Source organism: Enhydra lutris, unplaced genomic scaffold, assembly GCF_002288905.1.
Source record: "Enhydra lutris kenyoni isolate GAN:26980312 unplaced genomic scaffold, ASM228890v2 scaffoldscaffold26, whole genome shotgun sequence".
Taxonomy (NCBI): Eukaryota; Metazoa; Chordata; class Mammalia; order Carnivora; family Mustelidae; genus Enhydra; species Enhydra lutris.
Window position 1 is genome coordinate 19,985,710 of NW_019154110.1, and position 15,544 is coordinate 20,001,253.

Here is a 15,544-nt window from a genome sequence, read left to right on the forward strand (position 1 = left end):
GCCACTGGGTGTGAGTGCATTAGGTGAATCTGATCTCACAGATTTCTAAACCTTTGGCATTCCCCTCTTTCTCCTATGATGACTGTCCAATGATCTGGGAAGGAAGGGGAGGGTGGATTATGCAATATTAAGGCTCAGAGGAAGCACCAGAATTGCTCTGAACCAGAGAAATGTCCACTGTCCGCCTACTTGATAAATTTTCCAACCATATAACTTTTGATCTGGTTTCTTAAGTCAGTCTGGTGTAAAGAATTCCTAGCTGATTTCAAATTTCCTTGTCTTTCCCTAGTGCCACAAATACTTGGAGTCTCTCCAGCCTTTGCTTTGAGGCCACTTCTCCCTTTGCCTGCTCCCCCAGAACAGATCACTGGCCTTCCACTCAGTTGCCTTTAGGATTGTCCTCAAGGGCTGTGGGAGCTCTATCCATTCCACATGGAAATAGGATCCTGGGTAACCCATTGTCCTTTGATGCGTCCCAAGCCCTAGACTTGCGCTGGGCAACTTGGAGCAGGATATCTTTCCAGAACCTTGAGTAGGGTCTTTTTCCCTCTTCTCTTTGTGTCTGAATACCTCAAACCCCACTGCCCTCTCCAGAAGAAGTGGGTTTCTCTTTCACTCATCCTGTGTCATAAACCGTTCTTCATCACAAAACTGCTAGCCTCAGTGCCCTTAAAGTCCCGGCAGAAAAATATCTTCCCCCTACTATGGGAGACTTTTGGAGCTAAGCGATGGAAACTCATATAGAATCTAAAGGAATTTGGTAAATCCTCTGTCTATGCAAAGCTGTGCTTTCAAACGCATTATTTTGAACCATGTTCTCTCACTGAGAATGATGCATCTGAAGGAGACCGAAAAAAAAAAAAACCAACAAAATTTAAAGAAATGCAATGCAAAGCAAGGTTTAACATTAGCTATATCCCCGCTGAATTACAAATACAGTGGAAGTTACCTTTTTTTCTTCCCGTGGGACTGACAGTTGACATGTGGATGCGGATCAGTAGTGGAAGCATCCACACAAATGTATCTGCCTCCAGCACTGTGGGGCAGATACCCACTTGTAATAGAATCACCCTAATCGCCCACCAGCTGTCATCAAGGTCAAAGATTATCCTGAGGTCCCATCTGCAGGAGCTCACAGATCCCTGTGCTATGTATGTTCCAATTTCTTGGGCTTTCCCCTTTTTCTCCCTATGATGGCAAAAACTCTCACCATGATGATTCATATTCTTGTTTTCATTTTCCAGGGGCCCTAGGAAAGCTCTTCCCTCTTCTAGCCTCACCCTTTTAGCAAATGCCCTACCTCCTCTCCATTCCAAAGGGTTTCTGCACCCCTTGTCTGGCTTGTGGATGGGATCAGCCTCCTCTCCTCGATCCCAGTGCGGGCTGTGTGTATATGCGTGTGTGTGTACACATGTGTGTGTGTGTGCTCATGGGCTTGGGTAGGTGTAGAAAAGAGATGAGTTGGAGGTAGAGACAAGTGACAGGGGAATTGAAATAGACTTAAATACATAATTACTGTCTATTTCCCTTCAATAGAAATCTCCTGAGTGCTTTTTGATAAAAATGCGATGACAAGATATTTCCAGGTTAATAATCTATCTGAAAAAAAAAAAAAAAAAAGGAGAGGGAGGGTGGCTGTTGCGTTTTGTAGGATAACTTGTGGGTAGAAGAAGATTATTGTATGATGTATATTCATTCTTCTTCCACAGCCAGAACACAGGGATCCTTGGCTAGCCTCTCAGTGTCTCTCCCCTTTTTTTCCCCTATACAGCTCAACAGAATTCACCAAAAATCCATGAAGGCTGGTGGGCGTACAAGGAGGTGGTCCAGGGAAGCTTTGTTCCAGGTAAATACACATTTATTCATATTCTTTTATTTTTTTAAGGAAGGAATTTGAATGAAATATAATATTATTTCCAGAATTTTGCCTTTGCTGCATGGCAAGGAAGGCATTGCAAGGAGCAGCAGCGTCTCTTGTACGTGGTGGATATAAGACTTTTCCATCAAAGGCCAGTTTGTTCTAGAGTGGCAATTTCACCAAGACCCCCTTGCTCCATGGGAGCCTACGTCCCAAGGCCTTTCCCTCTACAGGTGGCTCTGCCAGCAGGAGGGCTGTGGAGAACTAAGGGTTGAAGCTCTGTTGGAATTTCGTTAAATAAGAAAGAGCCTTTTTTTTTTTTTTTTTTTTAACATTAATGGAACAGGAAGTCTGGAAAGGCTGACCATGACAGTGAAGCTTGCTGGGATGCATGCTGTCACTGATGTCACTTGAGTAGCATCTGTGGTCAGAACTCAGCAGATTGGGCCAAGCATGGGCTAAAAATAACGGCTGGAGTGCATGCTGTCACCATGGGGGTAGGGGAGAGAACTGAAGGCAAATTAGAGCCAGAAACATACAATGGCTTTAGGGTCAAAGGAAGCCTGGAGGGTCCTTGTGGCCCCCCACCACTCTGACCTTAATCACAGCCCTCCCCCTTCTGCTGTATCAGACTTTAGTGGGGAAGAGAGGCCAGAGGAAAAAAAAAAAACAAGAATGTTAAGGAGAAGGATGGATGGAAAGGCGGGTGAGATATTTCAAAGTATTTTTAACTGACTAGATGTGGGACGGGAAGAAATGCAGCACATGGGAGGAGTCGGTATGGAGTCCTCACTTAGGGGCTAAGCACGGAGAGCTTCCCGGGTCGGTGGAGATCCTGGTACTTGGTGGCAGGTGGGAAGAGCCACGTCCCCAGCTCAACCCTGTTCAACCTTGGCTGCTGTTATGTTCTGGTTCTTCTATGGAGTTCCTAATGTCAGCTGTGCAGAGCACAGCAAGTTACTAAACCCCTCCGAGCATCATCACTTTCTCAGCTGAACTCTAGGACAGTAACCCATGCTCTTCGGGCTTTCCGGTAGGAGGAGAGCAGCTTGGTGAAGGTGTGGTGGGCAACCCACGAAAAGGCCAGCTGACTGCCGAATAGCCTCATAAATTAAGATTATTAACTGTACAAATTTACTCTGGCACATTTATTCCTTGGCCCAGTGGGCATAGATACTGGTCTTGATTAGTTCACCCAGAAATGATCAGGTTTCTAATAATAACCTTGTAACAACTTGATTGTCACAAGCTATATTCATGTGGCCTGATCTAGATACATAGCATTTTATCCTTAACAGCTGGGGACATCCCTTGCCAGTGGATGGCATGCTCATTGTTTTTCTGAGGAATCCGCTTCTCAAGTTCAAAATGTCCCAGAAACCGCATTCATACATATATGCTTTGCAATTGTGGAATTAGAACCACAAAGGGCATTCCCTCCAGGTTATCATGAGTTTTTCAAACTAAGAATATCCTCTGTAGTGACTGAAGTGCTTGTGGATATAAAACTGAATAAACCCTGCAAAGTGTTGCTTTCCTGCCCCACATTTTATTTTTGATGTTTCCCCCTCCGTTGGCACATCCCTTCTCTACACGTGTCCAAAGCCCACTTTTGATTTGGTTGTTGGTTCTGAGACAGCCGCAGGAAAAGTTTTATTTTTCCTTTTATGTGTTGATTTAAAAAAAAGCTGAACTTTCCCTCTTTGCCAGCTTCATGGGAGATAATATGTATAAAACGGGCAGTGTGGGCTCTCGCGTCAGACACACCGGGTGCTGAGTGGGGGTCCTACGGCTTCCTCCTGGTAGTTCTGTCCGCAACTTGCCTACCACTTCTCAGTTATTCATCTGTTAAAATGGAGATAAGGACCCAATCAGCCTTATGAGGTTTTGTGAGGATTAAATTATAGAACGCAAGATAAGGTGCTTATGGTTATGTCTGACCCATGGTGTGAGTACAAGTCAGTCGTTCTGGGTATTACTGTTATTATTTTATGAATAGCAGTACAATTGGATGTTTGCTACTTTTCTGCTTGGGCAAAGGCAGAGAGCTATTAACTGGAAACCTAATAATGTAAGTGAGGGTCTCTTATGATGCGTGGAACACGGAAGATGAGCAGTGATTGTTCCTTGGGTTGGTGAGATCAGCTGGTCTCTAGGCAGTGGCCAACTGAGAATTGACTTTATCATCCTCTGCCTTTAATGGTCCCAAAGGCCCTTTGGCCTCCTGGGAAAGAAGCCTGGTATCTGATGGTTTTACTTCTTAAGCTTTGGGGTACTCCACTCTGTTAAGAGAGGAGTCATAAGAATTTTTGAATTAAGTAATTGGACCTGAGGCTCTAGCCTCTGACACATTCCAAATGACCTCCTTTATCTGAGTTGGTGCTCAGGGCGAACCGTGGACCCTTTATCTCTTATTCTCATTGCAGAGTATAAGGTCGAGAGTGCTCTTTGCTTTGCCACCGGGACTTTCTCTTAAAGAAGAGGACTTTGTATGACCAGACTATTTGAGCAAGTTTTATTGCCTCATAAGTTCTTTGCAAGAATATCTAGGAAAAAGTTGGCGTAACAGTTGTGAATCTGTGATTTCAACAAAGCTTGTGGTGCCTAGAGATAGAGGATTTCTTTAGCCATGGCAAGCACAAGGTTGATTTAGTAGCAGAATAACCCCCTTTGGTCAGTTCAAAGCACCTGTAGAGTCGCCCCCCCTCCCCCCGCGATGGGAAGCACCATGCTTGGGGCTATTGATATCAAGAGGTGACTGATTCACGGTTCTGATTCAAGGGTGAACCCACCATCTAAAGAGGAAGATGAAACTTGGAATGAATGTAGTTCTTGTGCGGCTTCCTTAGCATTAAATTAACCATGGAATGGCCTCATTTTCTTACGTGAGACAACTGAGCTCCTACTGTTGGTGGTGTTTTGAGTCAGGCTTTCTGTTCCTTGCAGCCCAAACAAAGCATTCTCCCAGACTCAGGGTTCTCAGTGGAGAAGGAGGAAAAGGTGGACAGTATTGGAGGGAACTGCACTGGCAGAGTGGGGTGGAAATGCACGGTGGGTGTGGAGAGTATCTACAGAGCAGGGCGCACCATGGGGTCATGCATGAGGAGGCCAGCATGTCCTCAGGGGCCAGGCCATGAGAGTCTTTGTGTTTTGTGTTCAAGAACTTACTTTCCCTTTGAGAATGGAGGAATTATAAGACCTCACTAACCTCTGGAGAGACATAACCAAATGCGTATTTTAAAAAGTCAGCTCTGGGAGCACCTGGGTGGCTCAGTGGGTTAAGCCTTTGTCTTCAGCTTGGGTCATGATCTCGGGGTCCTGGGATCAAGCCCCGCATCAGGCTGTCTGCTCGGCAGGGAGCCTGCTTCCTCCCCACCTCTCTGCCTGCCTCTCTGTCTACTTGTGATCTCTGTCAAATAAATAAAATCTTAAAAAATAATAAAAAAATAAAAAGTCAGCTCTGGCTATAGTAATGGAGATGTAGTTCCTTTTGATAAGAGTATTAGAGAGGTGCCTGGGTGGCTTAGTCTGTTAGACATCTGTCTTTGGCTCAGGTCATGATTCCAGAATCCTGGGTTGGAGCCCTGCATCAGGCTCCCTGCTCAGCAGGGAGTCTGCTTCTCCGTCTGCTGCTCTCTCTCTTTGTCAAATAAATAAAATATTAAAAAAAAAAGAATATCAGAGGCACAAGGATTCATAGGGAGCTTTTTTTCTTTCTTTTTCTTTTTTAAATCATTCAGGTAAGAGATGGCAGGCACCTATACTAAGATAGTGAGGAGGAAAACAAAAACAAAAACAAAAAACCCACAAAAACTCTAAAAAACAAACCCAAAGACCAAACCCCAAAGCTGGGTTAATCATTTTATTGAAGGATTCGGCATAGGGTTTGTTTAGTGACATTTAAAGTATATCTCTCTTTCACACATGTAGATAACACATTTATCATTTAGCATAAATATACACATTTAACACATTTCAGAAAAATTTGTGCCAAATACTGTCTTTTCACATTCCGTTTATCCAAAACAGTAGGGGAATCAGCATTCTCTATAGAGGAGGCACTATGCTAGGAGCTGGGGTTTTAAAAAAGAGATGGCCTCTGACTTCTTTCAGTCTTGTGGGAGAGACAGTGGCTCAAAGTAAAAAGGGGCCTCTCAGCCCAGCACCTGCTTCACGTGTCTGGCTGTGTTTGGAATGGGGACTTTCTCTCTTTTCAGACTAGGACGTCAGAGTCGAGAGGCTTGCTTCTGTTTGAAAGCTTTAAATCATGACACTTGGGGTATATGTTTTTAGAACTTTATGAAACCCTAGAGCAGGTGGAGAATCTCTCTTCCGTCATCACCTCCTAAGGCTTGCTCTCAGGGTGCTGAACCTGACCTCTTAAACTCACTCATCCAGCAGGCTTTCTCCAGATGCTTCCTTTCTGCTTCGTCCTTGGTGGGTAATGACACAAAGGGGGCACCTGGATGGCACAGCTGGTTAAGCTGCTGCTAACTCTTAGTTTCAGTTTAGGTCTTGGTCTCAGTGTCATGAGATCGAGCCCCGCATCAGGCTCCATGCTCCGTGCGGAGACTGCTAAAATTTCTCTCTCCCTCGCCCTCTGCTCCTCCCCCTGCATGTGCGTGGGTGCACTCTCTTTAAAATATATAAATAAATCTTTAAAAAAAGACACAAAGGACATTCCACTGTGGTCCCAAGATGCTGAGGATAGTGAGAGAGCCAGAGATAGGTAACTATCCATGACATGACAGCGTTGCCAGGATTCCCATGGAGGGTGTCTGGGGTTGCCCATTTTGAGAGAGCATGGAGGGCTTCCCCTCCAATGCAGTGCCTAAACTGGGTCCCCAAGGGTACCATGTGTGATTGTGCTGTGGCAGAAAGGGAAGAAATGATGCTTCAGAAAGGGGAGGGAGGTGGGCAAAGGCCTGGAGGCTGGGAAGAGAGAGGCTCACTGTGCAAGGAGAACTCGGGGGACTTAGGGCTGAGGAGGGCAGCAGGAGTCCCGGCATCAAAGGCCATACCAGCTGCCAGTTTAGATTTTACCCTGGATGCACTGGAGTGCCAAGGGAGGGATGAAGGCTAATGCAAGATTCAGGATGAGGGAGATGTGAGCTAAGACAGGAGAAGCGGGGACTCTGAAGAGGGTCTAGCCTCGAGGGGCAGGAACCTTGTCTCCCTTTACCCCTACCCCTCCAGGACATAGCACAAACCTTGCATACAGCAGTGGCTCCACGTTTGCTATATCAGCTTGGATCAGAACGGAGGAATTGGGGCACCTGGGTGGCTCAGTGGGTTAAAGCCTCTGCCTTCGGCTCAGGTCATGATCCCAGGGTCCTGGGATCGAGCCCCACATCGGGCTCTCTGCTCGGCGGGGAGCCTGCTTCCGTCCCTCTCTCTATCTGCCTGCCTCTCTGCCTACTTGTGATCTCTGTCTGTCAAATAAACAAATAAAATCTTAAAAAAAAAAAAAAAAAAGAACAGAGGAATTTTTGCTCCTTGAAGCCATGTGTGAATCATCATGAGCATCAGCATCAAAATAAACCCAGCACCACCACCGGAAGTAGGGCTCCAAGTAGGGAGGAAAAACCTCCCGTGTCCTACCTGTGTCTCCTTTGCTCCTCCCACAGCAAGTTTCACTTCTGACGCTTCTGGTCCCCAGGTGGGTGGAGTTATGCTCACACAGCGAGTAATCCTTCACGACACCATCTGAGTGTCTTTCAATTCAACTGAATTCTAGCACTTTATACTTGGAGGGAGCGTCTGATCCCACAGGTTAAGGGTTCAGTCCCGTGAGACAGCCACCCTCCCCCTCATTTCAGATGCCAATCACACATAGTAGGTCCCCCAGGTTACCCATGACTTCTGCCTGACTTGGCTACAAATTAGAGGTTCCCACACCCTCTTCTTCTGGTTTGATTAATTTGCTAGCATGGTTCTCAGAACTCAGGGAAATACTTAACTTTTGTTTATCAGTTTACTAAAGAATATGATAAAGGATCCAGATGAACAGCCAGATGAAGAAATACATGGGGTGAGGAGCTCCTGTTCCCATGGAGCTGGGCTGTACCACCCTCCTGGTACATGAGTGGGTTCACCAACCAGGAAGCTTTCCAGACCCCCCCATTAGGATTTTTATGGGGACTTCCTCACATGGGTGTGATCAATTACTCACTCTCTTTGTAGCCCCCCTCCTCATTCTGGGGAAGTTGGGGGGAATGAGGGGAGCTGAAAATTCCAAGCTTCTATCCATGGCTCGGTCTTTCTGTCGACGAGCTCCCATCTAGAGGCCATTCCGGAGCCCCCTTTGAGTTGCCTCATTACAACAAGAGGTGCTCCCGGGCCTCTCATCACTTAGGAATATAGAAAGGTTTTGGGAGCAACAGTGTGTACAGTAGGCTTCGAAGTGTGTTCCCAGTGGAGGAGTGCACCTGCATAAAGTCTCAGAGGTATGCATGGGCATGACATGTGTAAGAAATGGAACAAACTTCACTGTGGCCAGAACGTAGAGTATCAGAAGCAGAGTGGTTTGAGATTGGAGGCAGTTGGGAGCCTCCATGTACTTGGGCCACAATTCCAAGTCCTCTACACGACGATCCCAGGAACAACAGGAGGACAGTAAGAAGCCATAAGCAATTCACTCTTCCTCCAAGATCTGGAGAGGCACCCAGGGATCATGACAGTGAGTTTCTAACTGTCTGAATGATCAATAGAGAAACTCGAAGCTTCGTTTCTGATCAGGCGGGGCTCAGGAGGCTGCTTTGGCCCACTGCACCATGCTCTGGTACGTTCTTCAAAATCCAGGAGAAGTGGTCTGTGTGGGACAGTCACTTCTCCCAGCATGCAAATTCCCACGTCTGCCTTGCTGGGTAGGTTTAAAACCTCAAGACTGTTAGAAGAGGCAGGTTTAAAACCTCAAGACTGTTAGAAGATGCAGTAATTATATCTATGGGCAGCCACCTGTGGTTTAGCACCAATACCTAATTACCTGTGTTATCTAAAATTTTCCCTACTTAAGACAGGCTTCTCTTAGACCTTGGTAAGGAATGCGAGCTCTCTTTTCTCCCTGAAGTCCTCCTGGGCAGGGAAGCAGGCAGATGGTGGAGTGGTGGGTGATGCAGGAAGACCTGCCTGGGGTCATGCATTCCCTGCATTCTTCCCTCTAGTAGATGGTGCCAATATTTTTCTTTTCTTTTCTTTTCTTTTCTTTTTTTTTTTTTTTAAGATTTTATTTATTTATTTGAGAGAGAGACAGTGAGAGAGAGCATGAGAGGGGAGAAAGTCAGAGGAAGAAGCAGACTCTCCAAGGAGCAGGGAGCCTGATGTGGGACTCGATCCCAGGACTCTGGGATCCTGACCTGAGCTGAAGGCAGTTGCTTAACCAACTGAGCCACCCAGGCGCCCCCAATATTTGTTTTCTATTGTTTTGTAGTAAATTACCATATAACTAGGGCCTTCAGTAGATACACATTTCCTGTCTTACAGTTTCCTTGGGTCGGGAGTTCAGATACGGCTTAGCTGGGTCCTCTTCTCAGGGTCTTATAAGGCTGCAAAAGGGGTCCGTCTCTTTGCCTCTCCTCCAGGGCCAACTTTACACAGCTCCTGGACAGAATTCAATTCTTCACAGTTATAGGACTGAGGCCCTCAGCTCCTATAGGCTGTCCCTTCTCCAAGTTCGCAACATGACTGACTGTTTCAAGGCCAAGAAGAAAGTGTCTCCCTTTGAATCTCTCCCTTCTCTTCTGGGAGGTTTTGGACTCTCTTTTAAAAGTTAGGCCTATCCAGGATAATCTCCCCGTGATCAACTCCAAGTCAGCTGATGGACGACCTCATTCAGATCTGCAAAATCCCTTCATCTCTCACATACCACGTGACCTAATTGCAGGAGTGAAATTCTATCCTACACACAAATCCGATTCATACTCAGGGAGGGTATGTATGCCAGAAGGTGAGGACGTTGGAGGCCATCTTGGAATGTGGCATACCGGCCTTCATTCCTCTGTGTGGTAAATAGTGTGGGTGTTCTCTTGTGTACTAAGCTGTGCATCTCCTTCATTCATATATAGGAAACGGTAAAAGGGAGCTAAAATGGGGATGCCTGGGTGGCTCAGTCGGTTAAGTTTCCAAACTCTTGGTTTCATCTCAGGTCTTAATCTCAGGGTCCTGGGATCAAGTCCTGCATAGAGCTTTGCACTCAGTGGGGAACCCATTTGGGATTCTCTCTCCCTTTGCCCCTCCTCCCCCCCAATAAATAAATAAATAAAACTGTTTGTTTTTTTTTTTTTAAGATTTTATTTATTTGAGAGAGAGCACAAGCAGGGGGAGGAACAGAGGGAGAAGGAGAAGCAGACTCCCTGCTGAGCAGGGAGCCTGACACAGGGGCTCAATCCCAGGACGCCGAGATCATGACCTGAGCTGAAAGCAGACACTTACCCAACTGAACCACCCAGGTGCCCCAATAAGTAAAATCTTTAAAATGAAAAGGCTGCTAAAATGCTCATTCTAATCAATGCTGTTTGAAGATGAAGTAGACACTGTTCTAGAATAAATCTTCAGATTGAGAGGTGACAAATAGTATTTTTTAGATTAGATATTGTTTTTGTTGCCTTTCCCTCAAGAGTCCGCTCAGGTGATAACCAATGCTAGCCTCCCCCACACCAGCACTCAAATTTCTCAGCCAGGGCTCCCAGATTTATAACAAATGTCAAGTATGAGGGAGAGGGAAGGATTCTCTACAAGACTCCCAGGCTTCTGGGTTGGGCAACTTGCTGGAGGGTGGAATTGTTCTCCTTTGTGGAAATAGGAAAGAAGCAGTGAGATGGGGAGGGGCACAGCATGGAGAGTCTCCCTGTGGACAACAGCCAGATGCCACCCCAAATTGCTCTTCCAGCCATTTCCCCTTGCCCCTCTCTCCTTGGCCCTTCTATCCTCTGGCTTCTTGAAAGCATCTCTTGTAGGACATCTCTTGAATGGCCTCACACTCTGGCTTCTGATGTTTCTCCCAATCAGACCCTTGTCCTTGCATTGGGCGATCTTGCTCTTTGGCCGCTGGTTCACACTCAGTGTTTGCTTTCCATCATCTTCCCAAGCTCCTCCTCCACCTTCAAGGGACAGGCTCTTGTTGACACTGGGACATGGGCCTTCTCCCCTCAGGCATTCACTGAATGATCACCCCAACCCTACTCAGTCTGCCTTTGAAGGGAAGACAATCTCACAGCCCCTAAACCTTCCTACCCTCCCGCATCCTTTGATACGCCCCACTTGATGAGTGTTCTATAAAGTCACTGTATTAGTTTTGTGTTGATGTCATAACCAATTACACAAGCAATGGCTCGAAACCCACAGATCTATTATAATTCTGAAGATAGATGTTCTAAAATCAAGCCCCTCCTGACATCTCCCTTTATGGCATCAATTTCTTTGCCACAAAGGTGTATGCAAACCTTTCTGTTGGCATGTAGAATTCATTTTAATTTCTCTATATAAAACTTGTATTTTACAGAGTCCTGTTGCATATTATTTGGTCAAGGGAATAACCCTCTGCTCTTGGAGGCAATCAGTCCTTACTGTATAAGTTCTTTTATCTGTTTCCTTCACTTGAGTGGGGAGTGGGTGAGAAAGCACACCAGTACACTACCCCAAACTTCACTTCTGTTGTTAGCAATCTTCTTGTTTGGGTTATGGAAGCAGCAAGGGATATGGCAAAGTGCTCACTGGCTTGGCTCATCCACCAAATGTGTAATCTCAGGCCAGTCATTTAGTATCTCGGGCTTTTGATTTCTTTGTGTATGAAACCAACGCCTTCAGCTGCATTATTTTCAAAGACCCATGCTGTCTCCAATATTCTCTGAAAGTTTACTAATGTGATATAAGATTGGTTTGAGAGATACATTTAGTAGCATTAAGAAATAGAATATTGATTTCATTCACAGGATAATTGTATTATGTTCTCAGTGTCAGTATTTGGAAATGGAGTCAGTGATGGAAGTGTGTCTCTAGATATCTGATCTCTGGTCTCTATGTGAAAACAAATAGAACTTAATGCATGTATTCTTCTCAGCATAGCAAGGTGATGCCACAGGGACTCACCCTTAATTATAAATACCTTTAGTTAGATTTTTTTCTCAGAAATTGGGATGTGTAGAGATTAAAATTTACTCTGAGCCTGAAAGATGCCAGACACCCTGCTGGACACTGGGGATACAAATAAGAATAATGCTCTCAATCTTAAGGCACTCACAGACAAGTTTAGAGGCAGATTGCAAATAGGAGATTACAGTTAGCCTGGTAGAGGATGTGAAACCTGAGTGGAGAGACAAAGGAGAAAGTTACCATGAGCTTTGCCTTCAGGGTGCCTGGGAGGCTCAGTGGGTTAAAGCCTCTGCCTTCAGCTCAGGTCATGATCCCAGGGTCCTGGGATAGAGCCCCACATCGGGCTCTCTGCTCAGCAGGGAGTCTGCCCCCCCCACCCCGCCGCCTACCTCTGTGCCTACTTGTGATCTCTGTCAAATAAATAAATCTTAAAAAAAAAAAAAAAAAGATGAACTGTGAGCTCTGCCTTCAGGTCAGAGATGGCTTTGCAGATGAAGACATCTCTTGACATAGGGTCTTCAAAGATAATGAAAGAGTATGTCAGGTCGACAAGATAGAAAAGGGCACTGCTGGTGGATGAAACATAATGGAATCTGACCTACTACTAAGTAACAGATTGTAAACTTCTTGCAAGCGTCTCTTGTATGACAGCCCCTGTTAGGACCATACTTGAAAGCTGTGTCATGTAAAGTGCCCTGGACTCTGAAGATCAGGCTTTGTGTCTCGCCCCATTGTGTATCAGATGCGTGATGCTTAGAAATTGCCTAACTTCTCAGAGCGTGAGTTTACTCACTTATAAAATTAGGACAATGAAACCTCTGTTTCCAATATTTCTGTAAAAATAAAATGGTAGTAATTGCCCCCTATCTGTAGAGGATGCGGGATCCTAGACCCCCCGTGGGTGCCTCAAATGCAGAATATACTGAACACTGTATCTACCATTTTTTTTCATATATATATATATATATATATCTGTGATAAAGTTTAATTTATAAATTAGGCATAGCAAAAGATTCTTGGCAATAACTAATAATAGAAGAATTATAGCAGTATATTATAATAGAACTAATGCGGCTGTGGTCTCTCTCTCTAAATATCTCCCTGTGCTGTGCTCTTGTAATGGTGTGAGACGATAGAATGTGTATGTGGTCAGGTGGAGTGAGAATGACGTGGACATGGGACATAGGGTTAGGCTAGTAGGGACCTTCTGATGATAAGCTGGAAGGTGGACCATCTGCTCTCCAACCACAGTTGAGCACAGGTAAAGGAAACCCAGAAAACGAAACCGCAGGTAATGAGGGACCACCGTATTCACTAGACCTAGACGTGCCTTGTCGACTCTGAAAGACTACAAAGGTATGGCTCTTTTTGTTACCGTAATTTTGCACTGGGCTATTTAAGCCGGCAAGGAATGGCCCTGCTTGGTTGTACTACTATTCCAAGTTCCTAATACATCCTTCTAATCCAGGAAGGCATAGGAAGCCTTTTGAAGATATGTTAACGGTCACCCATTGTGCAAAAAGAAACAATTTGGACACAAGTACATTTGAAGCTTGTACATATATTCCACTGCAAGGATGGCCGGGTTGCAGCCAACCAATATGAAGTATCGCTCTCGCTCCAAGCCTTCTCAGAGGCACTTGTCTTTCCTGGTGCCACACACAGGGTCCTGGTCCCATCACCACAGCACAGTTGATTGGCTCTAGCCAATCAACCACTTTGGAAATACTTCTGGAGGGGGGGCGCCTGGGTGGCTCAATTGGTTAAGCATCTGTCTTCAGCTCAGGTCATGATCCAGGGGTCCTAGGATTGAGCCCCGTGTGGGGCTCCCTGCTCAGTGGGGAGCCTGCTTCTCCCTCTCTCTGCTCCCCGCTCATGCTTGTGCTCTCTCTTCCTCTCTCTCAAATAAATAAAATCTAAAAAAAAGAAAGAAAGAAAGAAAGAAAGAAAGAAAGAAAGAGGAAATACTTGTGGAGCTTCAGGACCTATCCAGTTGGAAATATGTCCAGGGAGGCTCTATGGCAGTGTTCCACACTGGGTGTAGGCAGGAAGGGGCGCACTCTCTCTGGAGAATTGAATTAGCAAATGATGAAATCCCCTGAAAGTCTGATCTGCTTCTTATTATCCTTATGTGCTAGAAATTCTACAAATGCCTATGAGGAAATACTCCTCCTGAGAAAGTAGTTTGTTGGTCTGAGCTCTAGACAATTCCTAGGGTTGTTGTTATGTTTTAAAAATACATATGTAATCTTCCAGTTGGCACATCTTGGTTACTTGTCTTTGAATGAGCCCTGTATCCTACACAGACGGTAATTGGAGGAACCCTCAGTCACTCAGTTAGCTTCTGACACACAGGGACACAGCTCTGTATGTTTGTTCCTAGAGGACAGTCCTGAGGGTTTAGGTTCAGGTTCAGAATGGGTGGAGGTCACGGTAGGTAGAGCAGTCCCTGCCTCCAATCCCCGGAGTACTACATATTCCTGAATTTAAACAGTTTGTTCAAAATGCACAGCAACAGTGCTGTGATTGTAAACACAAAGAAGCAGACTGTGAATTACTTCACCTACGTCATTCTGTGTGACTACTTGGAGTTTTTGTTTGTACTTGAAATTTTAAAACACGGAGCAGAATGGGAACTGCAAGGGATAATATTTTCGTTTGGTCAGTGCAGTTTTCAGTTCAGACATGAAATGTTTTAGTGAATCTGAATAATGCTTTTACCGCTGAAATTTTTTTGATTGTGTGTTTTAAAGCTACAGAAAAGAAATACTGTTATTAATTAGCATAGTTGTACCTGAGGGTAATTGTGTTGTTCAGAGGAAGGAGTAGTTAAAAAAATATATACTCCTTACTCACATGCTTTAGGTTTGACCCTATATACAGCCTTAGGTTCAGTAACTTGACATTTTCTTGTCTTTTCTTTCTTTCTTTCTTTCTCTCTTTTTTTAAATTTATTTGACAGAGAGAGAGAGAGAGAGATCACAAGCAGGCAGAGAGAGAGGGGAAGCAGGCTCCCAGCTGAGCAGAGAGCCCAGTGCGGGGCTCGATCCCAGGACCCTGAGACCATGACCAGAGCTGAAGGCAGAGGCTTAACCCACTGAGCTACCCAGGTGCCCCTGGACATTTTCTGAATAAACAACCCCAAAGTGGAGCTCGTGGCTGCCTTCTGGCCACAAAACACATGGTTTCTTTGAGTGAAACTAACTGGGTTCCCATGCATGGTGTTGGCCATCCCAGCCAGCTGAAAATCCACTCCCTCCCTCTCCTGGCAGTGCCTCCCATTGGAAAGACATGCCTGGGTTACCATCACAAGCCACAGGTAATAGCTTTGTTGAAAAGCAGCTCAGTGAGTTGTTGAGAGGTACCTTGTAAGGGTAAATACTACTCATTGAGTTATTGTGTGATAATGGGATTGTTTACTGAATACACAGCCGGCTGCTTCACTCTCAGGTTATACTCTTTGTCAGGCGGAAGATAATCAAAGGCAGCAAGACTATAACCCCAACCAGGAATTCTTCTTATACCGCCAAAGGATGACAGGGAGGTGCCTGTGGACTTTGTTACAAACTACAACATTCGGCAACATTCCCAAAAAGA

The 15,544-nt window shown here is 45.3% G+C and overlaps 1 protein-coding gene across 1 annotated transcript in view; it reads left to right on the plus strand.

Moving 5' to 3' along the window:
• Positions 1–15,544, plus strand: part of LOC111151645 (carbonic anhydrase 10) — a 528,900-nt gene that overhangs the window by 33,959 nt on the left and 479,397 nt on the right. Inside the window, exon 2 of the mRNA XM_022509773.1 lies at positions 1,772–1,846. Within this exon, the coding sequence (XP_022365481.1) occupies positions 1,772–1,846 (75 nt within the window). The remainder of the gene's footprint in view (positions 1–1,771; positions 1,847–15,544) is intronic.